Genomic DNA, 23,304 nt, shown 5'->3' on the forward strand with positions numbered 1-23,304 from the left:
TAACAACAACCCACCAGCCAGTGGCTCCACATCAGAGAGCGGAGGTTTTCATCTTCTATGATACAGTGAGTCATGAGGGCGCCCGCACTTCCCTCCAATTACACCAGCACAGCAGCTAAACTGACAGATGCTCTGATAGTGAGCACACACTGAGACACCATGTGTCTTCACATGGAAGGAGAGGAATTCCATTGATGGGCTCACGTCACACACGTGCTGGGCTGAAACCGAACACTACGTCCTGCCTGCATACACTGATCTCTCTAATACACTGTAGGAAATTATCACATTCAAGCTACAACTGTTTCATTGTGTGTTTAGCGCGTGTTCTGATTGTTTTCAGTTAACTTATTTTCCAGTATAAACGCACCACACACTCAAACACTGACAGCTCACAGAGATTTATCACAACTACAGAGTCCGCCTGTTCAGGGTAATTTATAATTATTTTAATTTATTTTATAATTTAGGTGATGTCTGTCCAATGATGTTAGGTGAATCAAGTGCTAACTTGATTTGGACCTGGTTTACAATGGTAAATTGCAGCCAGCACCAAAAAGATATTTGTTCACCTAGAGGCCCAGTCATGGTACGGTGCACACAGTCATACCACGAATATGTCACGAAAAAGTCCTCACTCCAATCTAGGTGGCGGTAATGAACCTAAAAGCTGCCAGCAAACTGTCATAACAGACGAAGAAGAGAAGTGATGAGAGTGTTGCCCAATTCCAATCCGACCCCTCACGGTGTTTTTCAACCTTGGGGTCGGGACTCCATGTGGGGTCGCTTGGAATTCAAATGGGGTCACCGGAAATGTCTAGTAATTGATTAAATAAAATTTATGATAAAATATTTTTTAAACTAATTATATATATATATTTTTTTATTTGGATTAAAACACCACACAATCTTAAACAACTGTATTCTATACTTTCACTTTCTCAAATATAAATCGAGTTCAAATAAAATGCAGCATATAAAAATATCTGAGCTGGTGCATCTTGATTAATGGCGTACCGTTACACCCCTACCAGTTTCCAAATCCAAAATCTTTGAATTAGTCTCCATCCTCACCTCTGATTGGCCCCCTGGCTCTGGGAGCTGTGGGCCCTCTGCACCTCCTCCTCCAACCTGGAACGCTCCTCCTCCAGCTGCAGGAGCGTCTCCGGGGGGTGCTGCTGCTTGCTGACCAGGATGAGCTCCTGCAGCAGGGCCTCCTTCTCGCGCAGGAGCTGCAGGAAGTCCCGGTCGCGGTCCGCCTCGGCCCGGCCCGACCAGCTCTCACTGTCCAGCTGTGCTAGCTGATGCTGGATGCTCTGCACCCTGAGGAGCAGAGGGGAGGGTTCAGTGTCACACAGGAAGGCTCTGCTGCTCATTTTGAGTATTTAAAAGTCATATTATGTACACAGATATAATACATACTACTAATACTAATAGATAGATATCACAGAGATAGAGAAGTGGAAGGTGATCAGTCTAACCTTCCAAAGCAACAATAAAATGGTGGTGACAGGTTAAATATCTTGCAGCCTGTACTGTGGCTAATGGATGAATAAATTCAAGGGGTTATTTATTTATGGCATGGGAACAGACTAGAGCTTTGCAAAACAAAATCTGAAGGGTTTTCTCTGCCATTATCAGAATCAATGATGAGAAGAATGACTCGTTCAGGAATTATTGATTTAGGTATTACTGCCCCCTTCAGTCCAGTTGATGCTCAGCCACTAAGTACCTCATCTCTGTATGAGCCTGAGAGTGAACAGTCTGATCCACTGTCTGAGCTAAACTTGACTAATGATTAAATACTTCACCTTGAAAAAACACAGAGAGAAAAATGGGGACAGGAGTAATTTGTTGGCATTCCTGGTTGTGTTATTGAAAAACGAGTGAAGAGTGAAGCAGTCAAGTCAAGATCAAGAAGTCATGATACCAGACCAACACATAGCCATTCACCTTTCACCTTTTGATAACTGCTAATGCAGCTGTGAGAACCTCTGGCTCATCTGGACTAGAGATGCACCTGATCCGATATTAAAGGAGACATATTATGCCCCCTTTCCACAAATTAAAATAGTCCTCAGGTGTCTTATGTCTGTGACATGCTTTGTTCTAAATACCCCAAGGATCAAACATCACAGCTCTTTTCATCCTCTCCAAACAGCCCTGTTCAGAACGGCTGGTTTCAGTGCCTGTCCCTTTAAATGCAAATGAGCCACTGCTTGCCCCACCCCTTCTACCGGTACCAGGTAGGAGTGGTATTATGCAAATTCGAAAACTAGTTACATCACTGGAAGACAACTGAGGGAACAGCTTATAAAACCATATGGATTTCAACCTAGGGAGGTTAGGGTTATTTTCTTGTCAATTCACCCCTGTAGAGCCTTCAAAAAGTGATATTTCCATAATATGTCCCCTTTAAGATCGGGTATCAGCCCAGATATTGACTAAATACCTAGATCGGATATCATATAATGGGGCTGAGCCATGACGGCAATTGATTCACTCAAATTCTATGTTTGTGACCCGTGCTGCATCACTTGTCAGCAGCACACGCAGCATGTCGGGAGACAAAACACACACAGCAACAACGTTTTACAAAGTTAGCAAAGTCACGTTAAAGTCAGGGCTGATGCCTTCACTGTCTTCCACATAGCAAGGTAAACAGTTTATTAACTGAACAGTGGCATCGAATTATTATCAGGTATCGGCATTGGGATCCCTGGTTAGGGATCTGAGGATGGTTTCCAGAGGGAGCTGATTCACACAGAACATATTATATTTGTATAATTATATATTATATCATAATAGATACTTCTGTATGAAAATGGTTTACTAGGAAAGTATCTTTAATGATCATGTAAGAGCCTTGAAGGCATCTTTACCCATCAACACAACAGGAGTGTCTCTATACCTGGGACTCAATCAGTTCAACTCTGATCTGTGGGAGCTCCACACCAGCATCAGTATAAACTGTATATTTCCACATAAACAAATTATTGGCATCAATATTTAACATACCAGTGTTTGTTATAAGAATTTTAATGATTTTAGAGCCTGAGGTCAAAGGAACACAACATTTAGATTGGATTGATATCACCCTCACAGTTGGAGCATCAATAAGTGAATGTTTCCTGAAATGAAACTGGGTCTTTAATCATTCTTGATGATCATCATTTTGGTGTGTGCTTCTTCAATATCACAGCAACACAACTCCATCCATCCATACTCACACCTACCAGTAATTTAGAGTCACAGATCAACCTAATGTGCATGTCTTTGGACTGTGGGAGGAGGTCGGAGAACAAGGGAGAACAAACACAACTGCACCATCAACTGGAACTGACCCACAAGGAATTTCTTAGTGCAGGTGAGGTCCAGACTTACGTACGCAAATGTTACACGTTGTGTCCAACACCTCGTGTTTGAGTCAAACAAACAGTTATTGCTGCGACCATGATGACGGCAGGCGGAGGAGTAATTTCTACCTGAGCTACCTGCTGCATCAGGTGTGTGTGTGTGTGTGTGTGTGTGTGTGACCGAGACATTTGACATAGACAGAGTTAAGTAGGATCTCAGAGAGCAAAATAACTGTGTTTATGTGTGCTGGATTTCAGACAGAGTGACTCAGTGACAGAGCATGCAAGTTTCCACAGGTCTCTCTCACCCTCCCTCCCTCCCTCCCTCTCTCCCTGATGTCATGGTTGGCATTGCTGCTGCTGGGTCACCACAGCAACATGAATCCTGTAAAAAAAAAAAAACGGAGCCGGCGTAATAACACGGTCACTAAAACGCTGCTGCAGCTCTCATCACCCGACCTCCTGACGCGCGGTACCGTACCTGTGCCCAACTCACAATTACCGCACATCGGCGCTCGGCTCGGTGTCGATTCTGCAAAAACATATAATTCAGCCTTGGCGCTATAGGTGGAGCTGCTGGGGTATATATATTTAACCAAACGGTGTGTGTACATTAAAACCGCCTCATGGAGCGGCTGGGAGAGTGCGCGCCGAGCCAGGCGGTGGGCCGGCCTCAGTGGGGCTGCGCACACAAAGGCAGCACACAGTCAGCAGCAGCGTGGCCAGGCAAGAATGTGACCACCCAGCTCATTCCGCTGGCCAGACAGCGCTCGGCAGCCACGGCCACCAGGCACAAATACTATTCATAACGCGCCCTCCCACTGGAGGACGCGCAACGCTGAGGAGCTAGAGAGAGGAGGGGGGGGGGTTGTGAGTCAGTGCTGCATGGCTGTGTCTCATAGTACTACGGCTGATAAACAACACGCTGCCGGGGACACTTACTTTTTCTTGGCTTCCTCGTACTGCCAGTTGAGTTTCACTTTGTCCACCAGATGCAGTGAATCTTGAGAACCGTACTAGATGGAGAGAGAAATGAAAGAGGAGAGGGGGGGGGGGGGGGCTTTTAGGTTACAGCAGTTTACGTCACACATAGTTTTGCAGAGATGGATTACAGGAATGAGTTGATGGTAATATCAACGGTTAGTCATTGCACATGCATGCAGGGAGTACAGGGAGCTTCCTGTAGTTTATCTAGTCAGCATTTGAGCAACTCATCATTCTTTCAGGGCAGTGGCCACAAGTATACCCCCCTCCCCACGCCACACCTCCCCACACACACACACACACACACACACACAACATCCCACATCACACCCAGGTGAGTCAGCTGTGTGCCAAAAGCTGAGCTCTGGATTTGAGCCTGTTGTTTACATATTGACAAGTTGTCTCTTATAAAGGTTTGGTGAACTAGCTGAGAGCAGCTCCAGTTTGATGTTCAGACCACCGTCACTGGATGAGTGAGATACTGACAAAAACTTGAACACGTTGACTCTTGGACAACTTCTGATGTTTCACCAAGCGTCGTTTTAATGTAATCTACTAGTGTTCTTCTTTTGCACCCACTAAGTTGCACATAATCTAAAAACTTAACTTTTATATCTACCTGATTTGCCTGAGTTATAATAATAATAATACATTTTATTTGTAAGAATTTTTTTTACAAATGCTCAAAGTACACAGATAAGTCAGAATACAATAAATAAAACTCTAAAACAGCATTAAACACACAAACGTGTACATTAAAGGGGAACTATGCTAGTCCGGTCACTTTTCTTCTGGCTTCCTCTCGGCTATGTGCATTTGTTTTTAACTAGGAATCCATGGAATGGTGGATAATGTTATTTATCATATACACGTTACAATGTATTTGTGTAGTCCTATCATTCATAAACAAGAGATTACGGGTTACGGGGTGTGTTTGTGTCATGGTGAGACCAGAGCTGGGACACCGGGTCAGAGGCTCTGATCTTACAAGGTTGGTTTTCAGCCAAGAGACGCTAGGTGGAAGAAAGAGAGCCTCCCTGTAACAAGTTACAATTAATTTATTTAACCATCACAATTACTCTGAAGCTGTTTAATTAAGGTAAAAATGTAACATAGTTCCTCTTTAAAAGCTGATTTTAAAAGGTGGGTTTTCAAGAATGGTTTTGAATGTTTGGATGGGTTTGGGGAGTGAGTTCCAAAGAGAGGGGGCAGCAATTAGTTATAAGGCTAATTGTGGTTCAGGTCTCTGAACTCAGTCCCCACTTCCTCTGATTCATCCTCACAAACCCTGTTCTGGAGGGAGTCAGGGAGGAGAACCACCATCTCTTACCTCTCCCATGATGTCAGTCTGACAGCCGGTGTCACAGTACTGCTGCAAACTGCACGGGTCACCCGCAGTCCCAGTGCTGTTGGCTACCTCGCTGACCGAGTCGCCGATGGACAGGCTGCTGTGGAAGTGCACCGTCAGCTTGGCCAGGGTCTGTGAAACCAAAACACTCATTAACAATATGAAGGGAACACTGACCATAAGAATAATCTTTATTTATTCTTTTTTAAAGTTTTGTTGCCTTTCTTTTCACAGGTGGAAATAGACAGGAAATGGAGAGAGAGAGAGAGAGAGAGAGAGAGAGAGAGAGAGAGAGAGAGAGAGAGAGAGAGAGAGAGAGAGAGAGAGAGAGAGAAGGACACATAGCAGAGAGGACTATAGCCTCTGTTTATGTGTCGCCTGCTCCATCAAGTGAGTGCCCAAAGAATAATAATTTGAATCCTTTAAAGGGACAATGAGGAGTTTTGGAAAGCAAAGTGTTTCACACTACATTTCCCATGAGTCTCCGTGCGCACGGTGAAATTCTTGGACCTTAGATGGACGAAAGCGAAAACATTTGCCAAGAATGTTTTCATTCATCAAGAATAAAGTTGGAGGTTGGAAGACGATCAGATACCGTCGTAGTTCCAACATTAACAGTGATTCGGCTGCGTTATTCTCATGACCTGCCGGGCAGCGTCCGAGAAACCGAAACTAGGAAATGCTGGGTAAGCCGACCAATAAATAAATAAACGATATATTTATAAAAAATTGACCTATTAACAAGTGGGTAACGTAGATTCATCCACATTAATATCAGACACTTTTATAACCAAAAGCAAACTCCTCGGGGTCTCTTTAACAACCACTGGACGGGCCAGTAGGTGTTAAGGGGTTAATATACATTTAATGTGATAACAACAACAACAGAGGCTGCATGTCATCCCCCTTCTCTCTGCCTCCCAATTTCCTCTCTCTCTACTATACTACACTATTGTTTAAAGGCAAAAGCCAAAAAATATTTGAAAAACCCCCAGAACAAAACAGAAATCTAGTCATAAATTTAACAGTTAAATAACAACAGCTGTTGTACAAGGCGGGTTTATAATTGTTACGCGATCTAAAAATGTGTCATTTGCCTCCAGTAATATAATCATAAACACTCTGTGACATTTGCCAGGAAATGCTTCAGCAGATGTGTCCTGGCAACCAGACTGAATCACCGTCTATTATTCATCTCTTATTGCTCCATCGTATCCGTGCTGACAAAGTCGGAGAAGCGGTCGGTGATTCAAATGTCTGGAAATGTGCTTTAAAAAGACAATGATGATGAGACGCAGCCCATCAGTGGAGGTGAACAGACACTAGGGGTCAGCAGAGAATATTGGACGGGGGGGGGGTTGTTAGAGGAGAGGAGTGGACGGAGCTACCTGGATGAGGTCCTGCCTCTCCTTCTCGCCCGTGCTGATGGCCTTCTTGATGCTGCGCAGCTCGTTGAAGATGGCCTGAGCCTCGTCCAGCTTGTAGTTGGTCTGGCTGCAGGACATCTTCCTGTCGATCCTGTGGCACAAACACACACACATTCAGATTTCTGCTCTGACACCAAGTGTGGAATTATTCTTTTCTTTGGTACAAGCTACAAGGTTGAGTTCATTACACCCGAAACTTCAGTAGCGATAGATTTCTCCTTTCTTTTTCTTCACCGTGTTTCTCTTTAAGTTGGAATTAAGTTTTTTTCATTTTTTTTGTTAACAATAAAATGTACGGTTCCTGTTTAATGAAGCAGTTTCCACTTAAAAACAAAAGAATGTAGGATACTGAGGAGGTCGATCTGTGCTACAGTGTATTGGTAGATCTGTGAGTGAGCTCAAATATTTTATATACATAATATTTTATCACATAACTAGTGCAGATATGTTCAGCTAAGTTCACCTGTCCACTGATTCAGCCCCCTAAAAGATCTGACAAGTTTGGTAAGCTGGAAAGCAGAATATACACTGACATGTTGAAAAGTTATCGACTTATTTTTGCTATAAGTTACAAACTAACAGTGGAGTTTTCAGGTCCAGATCAACTGATCGGAGATTGGAGATATTAGTACGTTCACTCTGAGATAGATAGAATAAAATGTGTGACATTAATGCCTGTTTCTTCGGTATAGTTCATTCATTCATCATCAAACAGACATGAGCTTATTGCTTGGGCATTAAAACTGCAGTCCTGCTGGTTTTGTTAGATTTCGAGTGTCGACTTTGTGAATGAGGAAGTGAAACAACGTGTCAGGAGGAGGCACAGGTTTGAAGAAAAGCTGCCAAGCGCTACATTATCATAGTAATGGATCATGAGTTAAACTGATTTGAGTTTTAGTCAGTTCAGGGTTAACAGAGTCAGAATTTCACTTTCTGGACTTGGATACAATCTGTACAAGTTGGCAGAACTTTAACTAAAGACTGATTCCCTCACTCTGCACTGGTCACAGGCTGCAGCTTCACCCTGTGGTCTGAAACTCATCTGAGAGAGTTACTGTTTTTTGTTTAGTTTTTTGGTTGAAAATAATTATCAGATGAACATCTGATGCATTTTTGTGTGAGGTAATAAAAACAGTTTTTTTTTTTTTAGATTGTGGTCACTTATGAAATCTCGACACTGCATGTGACGGTCCAAAGTAAATGCTCATCTTTGTTTCCACATGCTGCGTTACGGCGTCAGGCTTTAAAGTGCTGCGTTCAAAGGCTCCTTCGTCTGGAGGTGAAACCCCGATGGCGGATTCTCAGAGAACTCCGTCTAGACCGAGTCGATTAAAGTGTCTGTAGATTATGAAATAAGGAAACTAATGGAATTGACAAAGGCAGCCTGCACTGCTGCTGTGAAGTGTCTCTGCCCTCGGTGTGTGTGTGTGTGTGTGTGTGTGTGTGAGGAGGGGGTTTGGTTGGGTGCTGGAGGACTGAGGCCTGGTGCCTCCCTCCATCACTGGGCCCTGGCACGTGGCCCCCACTCTCACCACAGCCCGCTTCCTTCACTCCCCTTCAACAGCAGGTACTGTTCATCCACCCGACCCTGCCTCTTCCTCTCAAAACAAGCCCTGCTTTGTTCCCCCTGCCCCATTGGCAGGGCCTGGGAGTTTATATGCTTAGCAAAAAAAAAAAAAAGGTACTACCCACCCCTCAGTGCCTGGCTGAACCCCCCCACCCCCACACCCTAGGTACTGTAGAGTAGCTCATATGCCTTTCTCTGTTTCTTAACATCTGTTTACATCCATTAGGGCCTTAATGTTTCTGTGGAAATGAGGTGGGGTGTGTGGAAGCAGAGTGTCTGTGCCATGTCTGAAAATTTGAGAAAGTTTTTAGAGATAAGGTGAGGAGCAGATGAGAGGGGAAGATACTCGCACACACAAACACACACACACAGCACTGTCTGCGCATTAACTCCCTGAATTCCTCTTGCGGAGGAGCCGGTGATCGGCGCGGGGGGATTTCTGCATCACAAACTGTTTGTTTGCTCTATCTGATGTGTCACGGCGACGGCCATACTGCTGTCAGCAGCTGAGACCGAAAACAACAACGGTAGGATGAGGATCCCTCCTGGCCTCAACCCCACTGGGCAAAAACCAACCCAGAAGAAACAATGGGACACACGCACACGCACACACACAAACAAAAGGCACAAACACGACAAATGCAAATGCGCGCGCGCACACATGCAAACTCTCAAGAGGAGGATGCGTCCATGTTTTCTGCAAGCTGTGTATTCTCCTGGCTATTCTGGGAATCACTCGAGTTGTGTATTATCTAAGAGATAAGAGACTCTTTGCCAGGACTCAGGAAGTGCAGAGGAATTTGCTGCCAGATATCTCTGTGTTTTTGGAACTGTTCTCAAGCCCACCGCCCCCTCTCCTCCCCTCCTCCCACCCCGCCCCCCTCCCCTCTCCATGGAGCAACTTCCTCTCCAGGCTGAGCCTTGGCTCCCTGCACTCCACTGGTGCATCCTCTTCCTGAGGTGGAGTCCCCTATTCCATCAAAAAACTCCCTCCATTTGCCTTTTCTCAAACACTCTCTTTTTTTTTTTCCCCCTCCGAGAGGTGGAGCTTCTATTTCTAACATGAAATTTGGAACCGCTGTGAAATGTTCCCAGCACAGAAGGACGCTGTGTGTGTGTGTGTTTAAATACCAACACAAACTAAAGGAAAATGGAAACTGCCTCTAAGCAAAAACTAAAGAAAAGTGTCTCCTGGTTATTCTTTGAAAATCCTCTCCATTTGTATGAGCCAAGAGGTTTGTGAGCGTGTCATGTGTGAAGTCACCTGAATAATATCACATAATGAAAATAAACTATTTGTCGACCATGTGAAACAGTGGAATCAAAGGAGATATGTCAGACATGAAAGCAGATAAACATAAAGGAGAGGAACGCAGGAGAGGTGTGAAGAGGAAAAGAAGAAACAGACAGACAGTTGAAGCTGGAGATAGAGGACGAGACCCAACACAGAGAGGGCGAGGGAATGGAGAGGGGAAAAGGCCGCTGGGTGGGCCGGGGAGGGGGGTCGTAGGAAGGAGAAGGGTGGCCGCGGGAGGAAGGGTGGGCCTGGGACACGCGGAGGCAGAGGAACACTCACTCCTGCAGGGTCTCCACTCCCATTTCCTTATACTGCAGCTCCTGCTTCACCTGGGCCAGCTCCTGCTTCAGTCTGGAGAGCTGCGGGGACACAAGGCCGGGCACCGGGTTAGCGCCGCACACAATGGGCTTCTCTCACCACCGGCACCGCTCAGAACTGCTTAGTCATGACTATTCACACACACAGGAATGCTGGGCTGTGTTTATACAGAGATGTACGTACGCAGTGGGTCTCACACCGCGGCCTCTCTGTCCTGACGACGATTCTGATACTGACATTTATCTGCTGCTCACGTAGGATGAGACACCGTGACCTCCAAAGCTTTTAGAGGATTGTGTACATTTAAAAAAGGCATGGCCAGTATTCAATGTTGCCCTAGAGAGACATTAAAGGGGGCAACTTGTTTCACACACTAAATTCAGTTTACTCATTATGGACTAGTTTTCAGCCTGAAATAGCTGTATAATGACTCCTATGTGTCTGAGGGAAACCACTCTGATGATGTCATCCTCTGCTGCTTCAGTGTTCATCCTTCACCTTTTATTTTTTCAATCCTTCCTTGTAAATCTGCAAACTGTTGTTGTGCTGTGCTTACATCATCATGTTGTGTGCTAAGCAAACTACAGCTCACACATTTGTTTTATGTGTTTAAACGTTTTCGTCTAATTCTAATTTAATGCACAGTGTCACAGTAATGGACATCAGATGGTTTAGGTGATGTGTGATTCGACATGATGTGATGTGAGCGGACACCACATGAATGTGAACATGCTAACAGGCTAACCAGCTATAAGCAATGCAAAGGGCAGCTGATGCTCTGAAACTGTGACCTGATGCTGAAGCTAGATTTAAGGTCAGTAGGGTCTGTCCTCTGAGGGCCATGAAGATCTCATTAAAGGGATACTTCACCCAACTTCAATCATTCACCAATTTTCTACTCGCTGTCATGCCAAGGAAGGGATCGGAGAACATTCTGAGTTATCAAAACACTTTTGGAGTTCCAGGGGGGGTCCGGCTGGCAACAGATTTTCATATAATGGCGGCGGATAGAGTTCACTTTTGAATCGTCCAAAACACACACTATGAAACATCCAGATACCTCCATACTGCTCGTCTGTACTGACCCAAGTGTCCTGAAGCCGCAACATGAAAAAGTTGTTTGGAAAAAAATTAATGTGATCTCTGTTTTCAGCCTTGTTGTAGCAGTAGCTCCCAGTGGCTGCGTGAGATGCACAAGATTTGCTGTGAGATGTTCTTCCGTGTTTACATCATACATCCAATGGTTTACAATGACGAACGAACATCTCGTGCACCACTGGGAGCTACTGCTACAACAAGGCTAAAAACAGAGATCAAGTTATTTTTTTCTGAACAACCTTTTCATGTGGCGGCTTCAGGACACTTGGGTCAGTACAGACGAGCAGTATGGAGGTATCTGGATGTTTCATAGTGTGTGTTTTGGACAAGTCAAAAGTGAACTCTATCCACCGCCCTTATATGAAAATCCGTTGCCAGCCGGACCCCCCCTGGAACTCCAAAAGTTTTCCAAACCCTTCCTTGGCCTGACGGTGAGTAGAAAATTGGTGAATTATTGATTTTGCGTGAAGTACCCCTTTAAATTTGATTACATAATATCCGGTAGCTGATATTTTTATCTAGACCAGCGTTGTGAGGTGGCTCCATCACTCAGAGGGTCAGTGGTTCAATTCCCTCCTCCAGTCTCTGTTTCAATGAGCCCTGGGCAAAATACTCAACCCCAAAGCGCTCCAGAATCACATATTGCTGAATCATGTGAAAATAAATCACTCTGAGTTTTGATTAAAAATATAATTCATATTTCAGCACTGAGTTTATCCATATCTATTCCGTTTTTAAAAAGTTGCAGCCAAAGGTTCTGGAATTTTTTGGTCATTTTTTGATTCATTGTGCTGCCGTTTTGGCCAGGACACTCTTATAAGAAAGATTTTTCATCTCAAATAGACATTTTCCTCGCTAATAAAGTTATTCAAATAAAATATGAATAACAGCATTACTTCCCATCATAGGAATAAAGGGGACAATCAAAGCATCCTGTGTCACACCCTGTTCACAAACACCATCTGTCTCCAGTTGTTGTTCTAGCTCTAATAACTCTGATCGGTTCTAGTTCACACATTTCTACAGTCACATCAAGTCACAGCAGAACAACAGAGCAGGAAACACCCTCACCCTTATGACTGATCTCAGAGAAATGTCCATCTTGGCCATGTGAGTCAGTAACCTAGCCTCTGCCTGACCCTTTAATGATGATCTCATCCTCATCCTCTGGAGGCCCCGGGCCAGAGCCACAGTATCCTGTAGGGGCCACACCCTGGCCCCCTTTTCTGCCCAAAGAGCCCCTCACTGTTCTCCCATTGTTCTCCTCTGATAATGACTTACCCGCTCTCGTCTACAAGCTATTTCCACTTTTATTTGGTCAGGGTCGTATTTCGCGTTGGAGGACGAGCCGGAGAGCGCTGTGAACACAGGAAGAGAGAAGGACAGAGGATCAGCAGTCGGTTTACAGGGATAACATGAAAGTTAACCTGATCTAGTGAGCGCTGCGGGGAGATCCAGTGTCGTCTCCCGGTCTTTGCTGTTTGTAGACACCCAGTCCCCCCCCCTGTTTAGCATTTTGTGTTTGACAGCTGGCTGGAGCCAGGAGGGCAACGAGGGTGGGTGTGGTGGTTAAAGGGCAGGGTGGGGTTAACCAGGAGCCAGGATTTGGAAACTTTTCTATAGATCTGCACCCCCCCACTGCTTCCTGTTGGGAGATCTAGGCCCAAAAAGAGCAGGTGAGGTCAGATTAGTGTGGCTTACTGCTGGTGATGGAGCGGTTGTCCTCAGAGAGCTCGTGGAAGAGCAACATTTCCTGCTGAGCCAGCTCCAGACGCTGCTGCTTGACCAGGTACATCTCCTTCTTGGCTTTGAGGGCCTCCTGGGCCACCACAAGGTACTCCTTCAACATACGCTCCTGCTCCTGCCGCCATTGAGTCCGCGGATTCTCGATCTGGGTGGTCTCTGACAAGACAACGCGACAAAGATGAGACAGATGTGATAGTAAAGTCAAAGCTCTGGTGCGGTTTCTTGTGAGATGCTCGGTGCTGATATCCTCGGCGGCGGCTCCCTGTGGGGACAGCAGAGGGTCAGCGGTCCAGATGATGATACTGTATGGAAACAATGCACTCACTGTTGATGTGGTCGATGTAGTAAACTCCCACTTGCTGGTCGTAAACTTCCTCCCACCCGAGTGGCAGCTCATCTCCAACACAGTCGGCAAACGTCAGGGGTTTAGTGATCCTGGAATGATTGAAAATCCACTCAGTACACAGAGGAAACACACACACACACACTCACCTTACTATCAGCTGGATAATTAACAACATCCTGCACTTTCTCTCTCCTGTTTCATCTTCAATCAAGCCCTCATCAATATCAATCAAAGATATTTCATTCATAAAAATACTGTCTGTCATGTAGGAAGAACAATATTCCCTGCCCAAACTTTTGTTTCACACACAAACACAGAATGAATATACAGCTCATTCATGTTTATGTATTTCTCACTTTCTCATTTCATGTTTCCAACAGCTGTTGTTCATATCCCAATTAGATCTTAATATTTTTATTAGTTAATATCATTGGCATACTGTATAAATAACTTGTGCAGTGCCCAAACTTTCAGCTGTTGCATAACCACAAACTAACAAAAATCAAAAGAATTAAAAGATAAAGACAAAAACAATCACTTCCTGTAGATTCAACAGAACTTTGCTCTGAGACCAATCTCTGTGAGTGTGTATAGTTTTCAAGATCACACGAAGGTGTTCAGTGCAGCGCTCCACGGGGAAGGAGCTGGTCAGGCCAGGTGATCAGGAGGCCCAACCAGCAACCCCAACCCAGCAGTTTCCTCTAACTCACATTTATCTGTTTTGACGAACCAACCTCAATTCGTTTGTCGTCCTACATGAACAAAGCAGCAGCCAAATGAAGTCATGGAGAAACAGAGAGTCAAACCTTGATGCAGCAAACTGGTAGCAAGCCTCATGTTAGCTTAGCAGAGCAGCAGCGGTCTTCTAAAGCTACATTTAAATCACATATCTTAATGAATGAAACTATAAATTATATGGAAATATAATATTGCTCCATATCTCTACTCTCTAGCATGGATCAGATCAGAACAATGTTTCGATCTAAATCTAGTCATAATGTATATTCCTGTGTACAACAAGAAGTACACGTGGACAGTGATGAGGACCGCTTGTTGAAAAGTGAAATCTGCTGCTCCTCTGAAACTTTCACCTTCCTAATGTCAGCGTTGAGCAGCAGCCAGACTGTAATGATTTATTAACCCGTGTGTGTGCGTGCGTGCGTGCGTGCGTGCGTGCGTGTGTGGTGAGGTGCCCCCCCTGCATACAGTCACTCTGACAGGGCAGAGCTAATGACATCAGCCTGACACATAACTAACTCTGCTAATCTCCACATATCAGTGAGCTGTGAGCCAGTGAGTCTGATGACAGCACGCCCACTGACCGTCTCATTACCATCAATCAGCACAGACAAAAAGGAGGCGGGGGGGCGGGGGGGTCCAGTGATAGTGACCCCAGCCCACCACAGTATGCTCACAATGCATACGGCGCTCAAGGCCTGATCCTGGCCGGTTACTGAGGGGACTGAGGGGACGGAGCGGAGACAGTGGCTGAGGTGTATCTGCAGCAGCAGCAGCAGCAGCTCATCTTCACTGTGTCTCAGTGTGTCTCACTGCCACCAGCACCAAGACAGAGACACGTCCTGACTCCTGACGGTTCAGTCAGGTTGTTCTTTGCCAACACTTTGGGTTTGCTGCCTGAGGGAGTCGTAGCTGATGACGCCTCAAATTCAATAAACCACCTTTGTATTTCACACTTTTTTGGGAAATTCTACAGGCGACAACTGTGACGTGCTGCCTTCATGCAGACCACAGGTCAGTATCATTGATCATTATCTCTTCCTGTAATCACTGCTGTGACACACAGTTCAGGGCTTCAGACTACCTTTTCTCACAAGGAGCACAGCAGCACCTATTCCACCTAACTTAAAAACTTAGGAGCACGGGGCGGTGTTCAGTTCAGTTGGTAGAGCACCCGCCCCATGTGTTGAGGCTACAGTCCTCACTGCAGGCGGCCCCAGTTCGAATCCTGCATCAAGCGGTCCTTTCCTGCATTGTTATTTCCCCCTCTCTGCCTCCCCATTTCCTGTCTCTCTCGACTGTGCTTTACATTAAAAGGCAAAAAAGGCCAAAAAATATACTTAAAAAAAACAAAAAATGTATGGGTGCACACTGCAAATCCACTTGCAAGCAAATATTCATTCATGGTTTCCATATACATTGGCTGGCCACCAGTAATGACAGAGTCCAGATTCTTTCACCATTGTTGGAAATAAAACAGCAAATTTACTGGTTGCACATGTGCAAGTAGATGAAAAATTGACTCGCACTGTCAATTTTTTCTATTTTCTATTTTTATGGGCAAAATGCCCCCATTTAGGGGCGGTCTGGAGCCCTGCAGCTTACCATATCATAGTTAATGAATAATAAAGTAACCTTCATAATAAATATGTGATACAAGTCTTTTATATGAGCTGCTAAAATTATTTTCACAATAAACTGATAGATTTCATCCTCTCTGTGTCATAAAACAGTTTGAAATTTAAAAAACGAGCACAAAGTGAGTCTTCGTATACGTCGTGATGCAGCATCAGTCCATGGAGGTTCAGGTTTCAGTGATAGAAACCAAGAGAAGAGAAGCTGGACCAACCACTGACTGAGAATCTAATCAGTTTCCAGTCTTTTTGGCTCATGACCATTTAAAAAACCGTGTAAAGTTACCTCATGACCCCGCGAATATAAACACAACACAATTTGAAGAGGCAGAGAGTTTCTGTTCTTCTCTGTACTTGCTGATCACCTCAGGACTTCTTGGATCCATCTTGTGACCCTCTTTAGAGATTCTTTCCCAAGTTCGGGCACCGCTGGAGAAATCAATTAGCTGCCTCGTCGTCAGCTGTAACATCTCTACGTCCCACAGCTGAACTCGCACAGACCAGCATCACAACAAAAAGGAGCGCATATTCCCAAAAGAAGCGTTTGTCAGCATCCACTGACTGCACACATCTGGTGCAGGCGGTTGGCAGCCTGGTGACGGTGTTCCTCTGTGCAGCCGAGCAAACAAGAGCACCCCCCTCACCCCCACCGACCTCTCTTGCTCCAAGTGTTTGTCAAAGGTAAACACGTCCAGACACTTAATGCACATGTACATACTTAAAAACCACTCAGACAAGCAGCCATGCCTGTAAACAATGACTGAAGGAGAAGAATCAGAGGCGTCATAATAACAAGACAAAACCGCATGAAGACCAGAGTATCAGTGGACGGGAGGACGGGATGATGTCAGTGTGATGTCCTGGTGTGCCCTCTGACCTCGGACAGTGGGGGGAGAACACGTCCTCTCACAGATCTGGATACCAATATCTGAATGTGTGCTTTATTATGCAGTCTTGTGACAGCAGCCTCTGTTTGTCCAAGTCATGTCTGCACAGCACAACACACCCACACAGAAGAGGACACACACAGCAGCAGCAGCAGCAGCAGCAGCAGCAGCAGCATGGAGCAGGAGAGGAGCAATCTGATGACAAACATTTAAAGACACAAACACAGTAAAGCTGCAATATGAGTCGTTTTGAAATGAATTCAATTTGCATAAGAGCTTAAATCATATATATTTGTTTCTATACTTTCTATCAGCCCCCCTCACCCCACCCCCCACCAGGTTGAAGAACCTCAGAGAGAAAACTAATCATGTCATCCTCCTGTCAGACTGACACAGTGACCCTGCACTGACACTAACAACATGTCAACAACATGAAAGAGCCAACACAAGTGAACACAGGTCTCATCAGCTCTGAGAGGATAAACACTGGTTTCTATAGCAACACTTTTACTACGAGGCTTTTCTGTGCCAGCCTGTGGATCACTGTCAGTCTGCAGGAGGTGGCAGCCGTGCAGTGGATGGAGATGTCAGTGTGAGGGTCAGCTGCTCCACCGCCACGGACAGAAACACCCCAACACCAAGAGGAGGAGGGTGGACAGACATCTGGACGAGCCCCTGATAGTGACATTTAAAAACTTTGTTGATCTACTGATTTTTCGTTTGTTTTTAATTTGTGATCAAGTATCAAGGTAACGATGCTACTGTCAACCTCTGCACTCTATGGTGCTTATTACTGATGTTGGCATGCTAACATAATGACATTTTCAATGTTGTAGTCTATGTGCCTTAGTGTCTCTCTCCTATGTTTTTAGTCCATGTGTTGTGTGTTTGTCTTCCTTGTTTTAAATCCATGTGTACTGTCTACCATCAAATGGGTCCACAATGGAAATAAGCCTTTGGGCTTTATTGTGTTTTTAATCCTTTTGAACACGTCTAATATTGTTCAATAAAGTTTTCAATCAATCAATAAGAAGGTACGGTAAACTATACTATAGACAATGGGTCTATAATGATTTTCAGGCCAAGGACCCCAAACTGATGGAGAGATGGAACAGGGACCATCTACTACACTATATTATATTGTTTGTGTGTGTGTGTATATATATATAGTATATATATATATTATTTAGTGGTTTATATTAAACTGGGCCCAGTGCCATGTATTAACATATATTGTTACAGTGAGTATGGTGGCTGTACCTCTGCCTTATTAACTGATACTAATATCAACACAGTCTATCAATTGATAGATAATCATGCATACAACTTTTTCAAATTGATATTATGTTAAATAAATGTGGAAACAATGATGACAAAATATTAAAAATCAACCAAAATTGTGCGACCCCCCTGCAGTGCGTAACACAGACCTCCTAGGGGTCGCACACCCCCTGTTGAAGACCTCTGTCATTACATTGGGGCCCCCAGGAAGAACAGCTGATGTTATAGCATTAGCTTATGAGGATCTTAAAAATGAACAACCATAAACCTGCCTCACATTAGCATGTCATTAGTATTGTTGTTGTGAGCGTGTTAGCGTCAGCATCTGGCTGACATCACAGTTATGACGACAGGCTTCAGTTTGATTTACATGACCTGCCTGCTTTTCTCCTGCAACAATGTCAAGTAACTCTGATGAGCTTTAAAGGGACAACGAGGAGTTTTGGAAAGCAAAGTGTTTTCACACTACATTTCCCATGAGCCTCTGCACGCATGGTGAAATTCCGGTCCAAGACGGATGAAAGCGAAAACATTTGCCAAGAATGTTTTCATTGATCAAGAACGAAAGTCAGAGGTTCAAAGCCGATCAGATACCATCGTAGGTCCACGAAACCGAAAGTAGGAAATGCTGGGTGAGTCGACCACTAAATAATAATATCAAAATAACTATAAAGACTGTCAAAGTGAGGGTTTCCAGGATTTTACATGATTCAAAATGAAATATCTTGGAATTTTCAACAGTTGGTCTGACAAAACAAGAGCTCTGAAGACAACAGGCATGACTGTACTAAGAAGGTAGCTGTGGATTAAACATGAAAAAGGACCAGTAGTGTTGATTCATCTGAATGTGGATAATAATAAAGAACGACATCTTGATGTGAATGTTCACACCGTGCAGCAGCGTCCTCTCTGTCGGTCCGACAGGAAGCAGAAAATGAGATGGATCTCTGAAATAGAAGAGAGAGACTGACAGAATGAGCGGCATGTTCAGCTGTGGAGGCCTGCTCCTGTCACACAACTTCCCGGCAAAATATATTTAGTTGTCAAAGACGTTTGCTAATTCTAGAATAATCTGTGCCATCCTGGGTCGTCCCACAGGATATTTCTATCTGTAGTAGCACCCTGAAACCCCCCCTCCCCTCCCCTCCCTCTCCCTCCCTTCGCCTGGCGACGGGCTTCTGCATGGGAAAGGCATGTGAAACTAGAGTCTGGGCCGCTGGAGCTCGTCTGGTCTGGCCATCCCACCCACCCAACCAACCAACGCGTCAGCCTTTGTTTCCCCGACCGCAACAATTAAAATGTGTCAAACTGCAGGAATCATATTCAATCTCACAAGCCAAGAAGCCGCTTTTAATACTCTGGTTTTTGAGTTATTATTCTCCAGCTTGACCACAATGAGCTCACTGAGACTTGACAGCCACATGTTTTCTAACAGGACTCAGTGCGACGCTCCTGTCGTTCACACGGTTCACTCAGTTCATATTAAATTAAACAGCCTGTTGATTACTCCACCAAATGTGTTAATTTAGACGAGTTGTCACCACGGCCCCGGCCGGTGCAGGCTTCCCGGTGTGGGAGTGCACATGGGACACATTTTTTGACGCTGGTGTTTAATTGTGTGATGGTTCGCTGTATAAATAAACCAAACAGCGGAGTGATAAAACGGCAGATAGAGTCGACCACTACAGACGAGCTGCACGCCTCAGACAGACATCAACAAACTTATCCAGCCACTTCAAGTCTTTAATCGCCTCTGAAAGCCAGCTGCTGCCGTCTACAAATAAGAATCGAGGCTTGACCTCCACATGACAAGCATTGCATGTGTGACTGGGAAAACAACAAATGTGATGACACAGGCAACAGAGTTGTAGACGGGCATTAGCTAAAACCAGAAAATATTAGTCTAGTCCAGTAATCGCCGCAAACATCACCTGTCCTCAGTGTGATGGCCGCTCCTCTGTGGAGGCGGCAACACACACACACACACACACACACACACACAGAGCCTCTGACAAAGAAAAAAAAAAGGCCACAAGTATTGTTGGCCCCAAAAATTCCATTCTGTGTTAAAAAAGAAACGTGAAAACAACTTTGAGAGGAATGTCATTTATGTCCAGCCTCTGAGGGCCTGGTGCTGCATTTCAGAGGCCGGACTGGAGCAGCTGACAGACAGACAGACAGACTGACACCCCGCTTCCTCAATTATGTGTTGAATCTTATAGAAATAGGTCTCTATAAGTAGCCCAGCATCCCTGTCTCTGTGCACATTTAGACAGCATCTGGGCGCAGGGGGCCGGGGGAGCTCGTCCACACAACTGGGTCCACAGTGAGAAGACTGTCAGAGCAGCTCTATAGGATGGAGGGAGGGGCTGAGGTTAATATCATTTAATACAGCCACTATACATTTAAAAGTAAATGACTCTTTAAAGCCACACTTTGAAAAACACTGGTCACTGCGACAGGAAGCTTTCTCTTTACTTTACTTCTCTTATGTCTTCATGGGAGGACAACAATATAGAAGAGATAAAAAATGTCTTCATGGGAAAAGTTATTACGATGGTTGACAATGCTTATAAACATTAATTAACACTTTGAGTACCTCCAAAGCAGGTCAATATCCTGATTAGTGTTTTAAAGTCAAAATGAATTGTTGGATTTGAATTAATTAAGCCTCAGTCAAAGAGGAAGTGCTCATGTCACAAAGCTACATGAATTCATTTTAAATGGAATATTACGTTTTTTTCTAAAAAAAAAAAAATAAGAGAAAATATTCTTATTAGAGTAAAATGATAACTTTACTTCTTTCTCACAGTCTGGGATTTTTAAGCTTTAAGCCAGGAAAAACACTGGTCATTGTGACAGGAACCAGTCAGTTCAATATGAAATACAAGATCACTTGAGTCATGAAACCATTATGCTATTTTTATTCAACACTTTGTAAGAGAGTTAGACATGAAGAGCAACACCGAGCTACAGACAGTTAGCTTAGCTTAGCTCAAACACAGAGAGAGCTGCAGAGCCTAGATCTGTTCAAAATCAGCACTTCAGAGCTGAAGCTTCACTGTGAGCTGACACATACTGTGTTGATGGCTGCTTCAGAGGCGCCAGTAGTCTGGTTTGTTCAGTTTAAATGAATCTGTTTCCCCTGTTTCCATTATTTATATTAAGCTAAGCTAACCAGCTGTTGGTGCTAACTTAAGCATTTTCCAAAAATGTTTCCCAAACCAGTCCCCTCACCCCTCACCCAGCCCCCTTAGCTTTTATAAGAAGTGCACAAACAGCTGATGCATTTTTGTGGACAGCATGATTCAGTTTAGATCTGTGAAATGAATCACAGTGTAATCTGAATCATAATAAAGCCAACTGAAATATAACAATTACAGGAGCTCCAGCTTCAGCATTGTTAGTCTGCTACAGTGACGCCCTGGCAAAACAAATCATATTCTTAAAAATGTTGAGGCACATGTTTGTTTAGTATAAGACCCAACAAACATAACATCATCAATTCTATATTAAAGATTCAGTGCGTAATATTTGTCAAGGTTTATTGGCAAAATCTGAATAATCCTACCCATGAATATATTTGTAATTGCTATAAAATAAAATTTGTTTTTTTTGTAGCCTTATTATTATTTTATATATAAGGGTCTTGCTTTAGAGAGTGTTGCCATCTTGAGCTGCCATGTTTGTACAGCAGCCCGAATGGAAAATCCAGCCAGTCAGAGAGTGCGTTTCATGTGCATAAACCAACGAGCGCTGCAATCTAAAATCTGAACGCTAGACCCCCCTTCCCCCCCTTTACACAGTAGACCTTTAATGTAGTGAAAATGAAAAGCAAAGACGAAATCACAATATCTACCTATAATCACAATATGATGTTTTTTTTGCGTATTGCAAATGTAGCTGTATATGTATAAATAAATCATTCATTCATTCATTAATCAATAGGCTACATACATTATTACAGTAAAATGATCATTTTCCTTCTTTTCACTTCTCACAGTTTGGGATTTGTAAGACTTTAAGCCAGGAAGGTGTCACGTATAGAAACACACACACCAAACGGGTAGAGCCAGTGTTGTCAACAATGGCTGGGGAAGAAAAAAAACAATGGTGGCCCAAAGCTGGAGGTTGGTCCACTGAGTTTGGCATGTCCTGTTTAGGTAGCATTCTTCACAATATACACAGAAAACACAATCCACCCCTCACAATCTTTGACTGGCGACTATATGAACCATCAGCACACAGAAAAGTCATGCAGAGCTCAATCTGTGTGTTTTGTTGTTGCACTAAATGCTGCAGTGATGTGGACATTCAGCTGAGGGACAAAGAGCTGCAGGGAAACGGTCTGATCCAGAAACAGGACCGTGAGGTGAGACCTGAAGACGAGCAGATTGTGTCTCAGATTGAAAAAGAACACCGAAAACACAAAACGGCAAAATGACACCGGATCAAGCGATGGCATGTTCGTACCCCCCCCCCCCCAACTGAAAGACAAAAAAGAGCCATCATAATGAAAACACTGGGGGAAGCAAAATAACAGCGGGGTTCAGCGCATGTGAATAACCTTTCGGTGCTGGAAACACAGCTCACCCTTTCCAGAATAATTGAATTTGGTGTGCTTTGTGACCAAGTATAAAGGCCTCCCTTTGCTGAGCGGCAGGCCGGCCATGACTGTTGCATAACAGAGCTAATAAAGGAGGCCTACGGGGCCCAGGATGGAGAGGAGGAGGCAGACACGTGGGAACTGCCTCTGTTCTGCTGCTTTGTCTGGGGCCTGCGAGCAGGCAGAGCCCCTGGGCATTAGCGTAGGCATGCCTAACATAACGCTCATTCCACTGTAACAAAAAAGCCCCACAACCGCTCAGCTTATCTGCAGGAGCTGGCAGCCCCCCCCCCAACCCCAACCCCATGCCCCGAGCTGCTCAAGGTGTCCACCAGTCCACCATCCTCTGGTCATCACCAGTGGAGGAGGACAACAACATGGACGTGGATGCACTGATTTAACAGATTCAGAATTGTTCTTAAACTCAGGTCGTATCACGGCGAAGAAAAACACAAAGTTGGAGCCGGCTCTGCGCTGCGTTCACACATTGATCTAATTTTTCACTACATGCTGTCATCTGACCATAAACAGCTTCTCTCCCGCCTGCAGATGTCTGATGCTGCTGCAGCGGGAGTCAACCAGACCTCTGGCCGCTCTGCTGCAGAGACAATGGCATGGCAGTACCTGACCTCCGCAGTGACACACTAACCCACACACCGAGCACTCACGCC

At 44.6% G+C, this 23,304-nt stretch overlaps 1 protein-coding gene across 1 annotated transcript in view; it reads right to left on the reverse strand.

Moving 5' to 3' along the window:
* Positions 1-23,304, reverse strand: part of wwc3 (WWC family member 3) — a 36,540-nt gene that overhangs the window by 10,549 nt on the left and 2,687 nt on the right. The window contains exons 2-9 of the mRNA XM_085773439.1: positions 13,467-13,576; positions 13,097-13,297; positions 12,677-12,753; positions 10,259-10,338; positions 7,077-7,206; positions 5,671-5,820; positions 4,299-4,372; positions 1,075-1,323 (exon numbers count right to left, since the gene is read on the reverse strand). Coding sequence (XP_085629565.1) covers positions 1,075-1,323; positions 4,299-4,372; positions 5,671-5,820; positions 7,077-7,206; positions 10,259-10,338; positions 12,677-12,753; positions 13,097-13,297; positions 13,467-13,576 — 1,071 coding nt within the window. The remainder of the gene's footprint in view (positions 1-1,074; positions 1,324-4,298; positions 4,373-5,670; positions 5,821-7,076; positions 7,207-10,258; positions 10,339-12,676; positions 12,754-13,096; positions 13,298-13,466; positions 13,577-23,304) is intronic.

This window comes from Trachurus japonicus, chromosome 4, assembly GCF_045865225.1.
Source record: "Trachurus japonicus isolate A0001 chromosome 4, Traja_1.0".
NCBI lineage: Eukaryota > Metazoa > Chordata > Actinopteri > Carangiformes > Carangidae > Trachurus > Trachurus japonicus.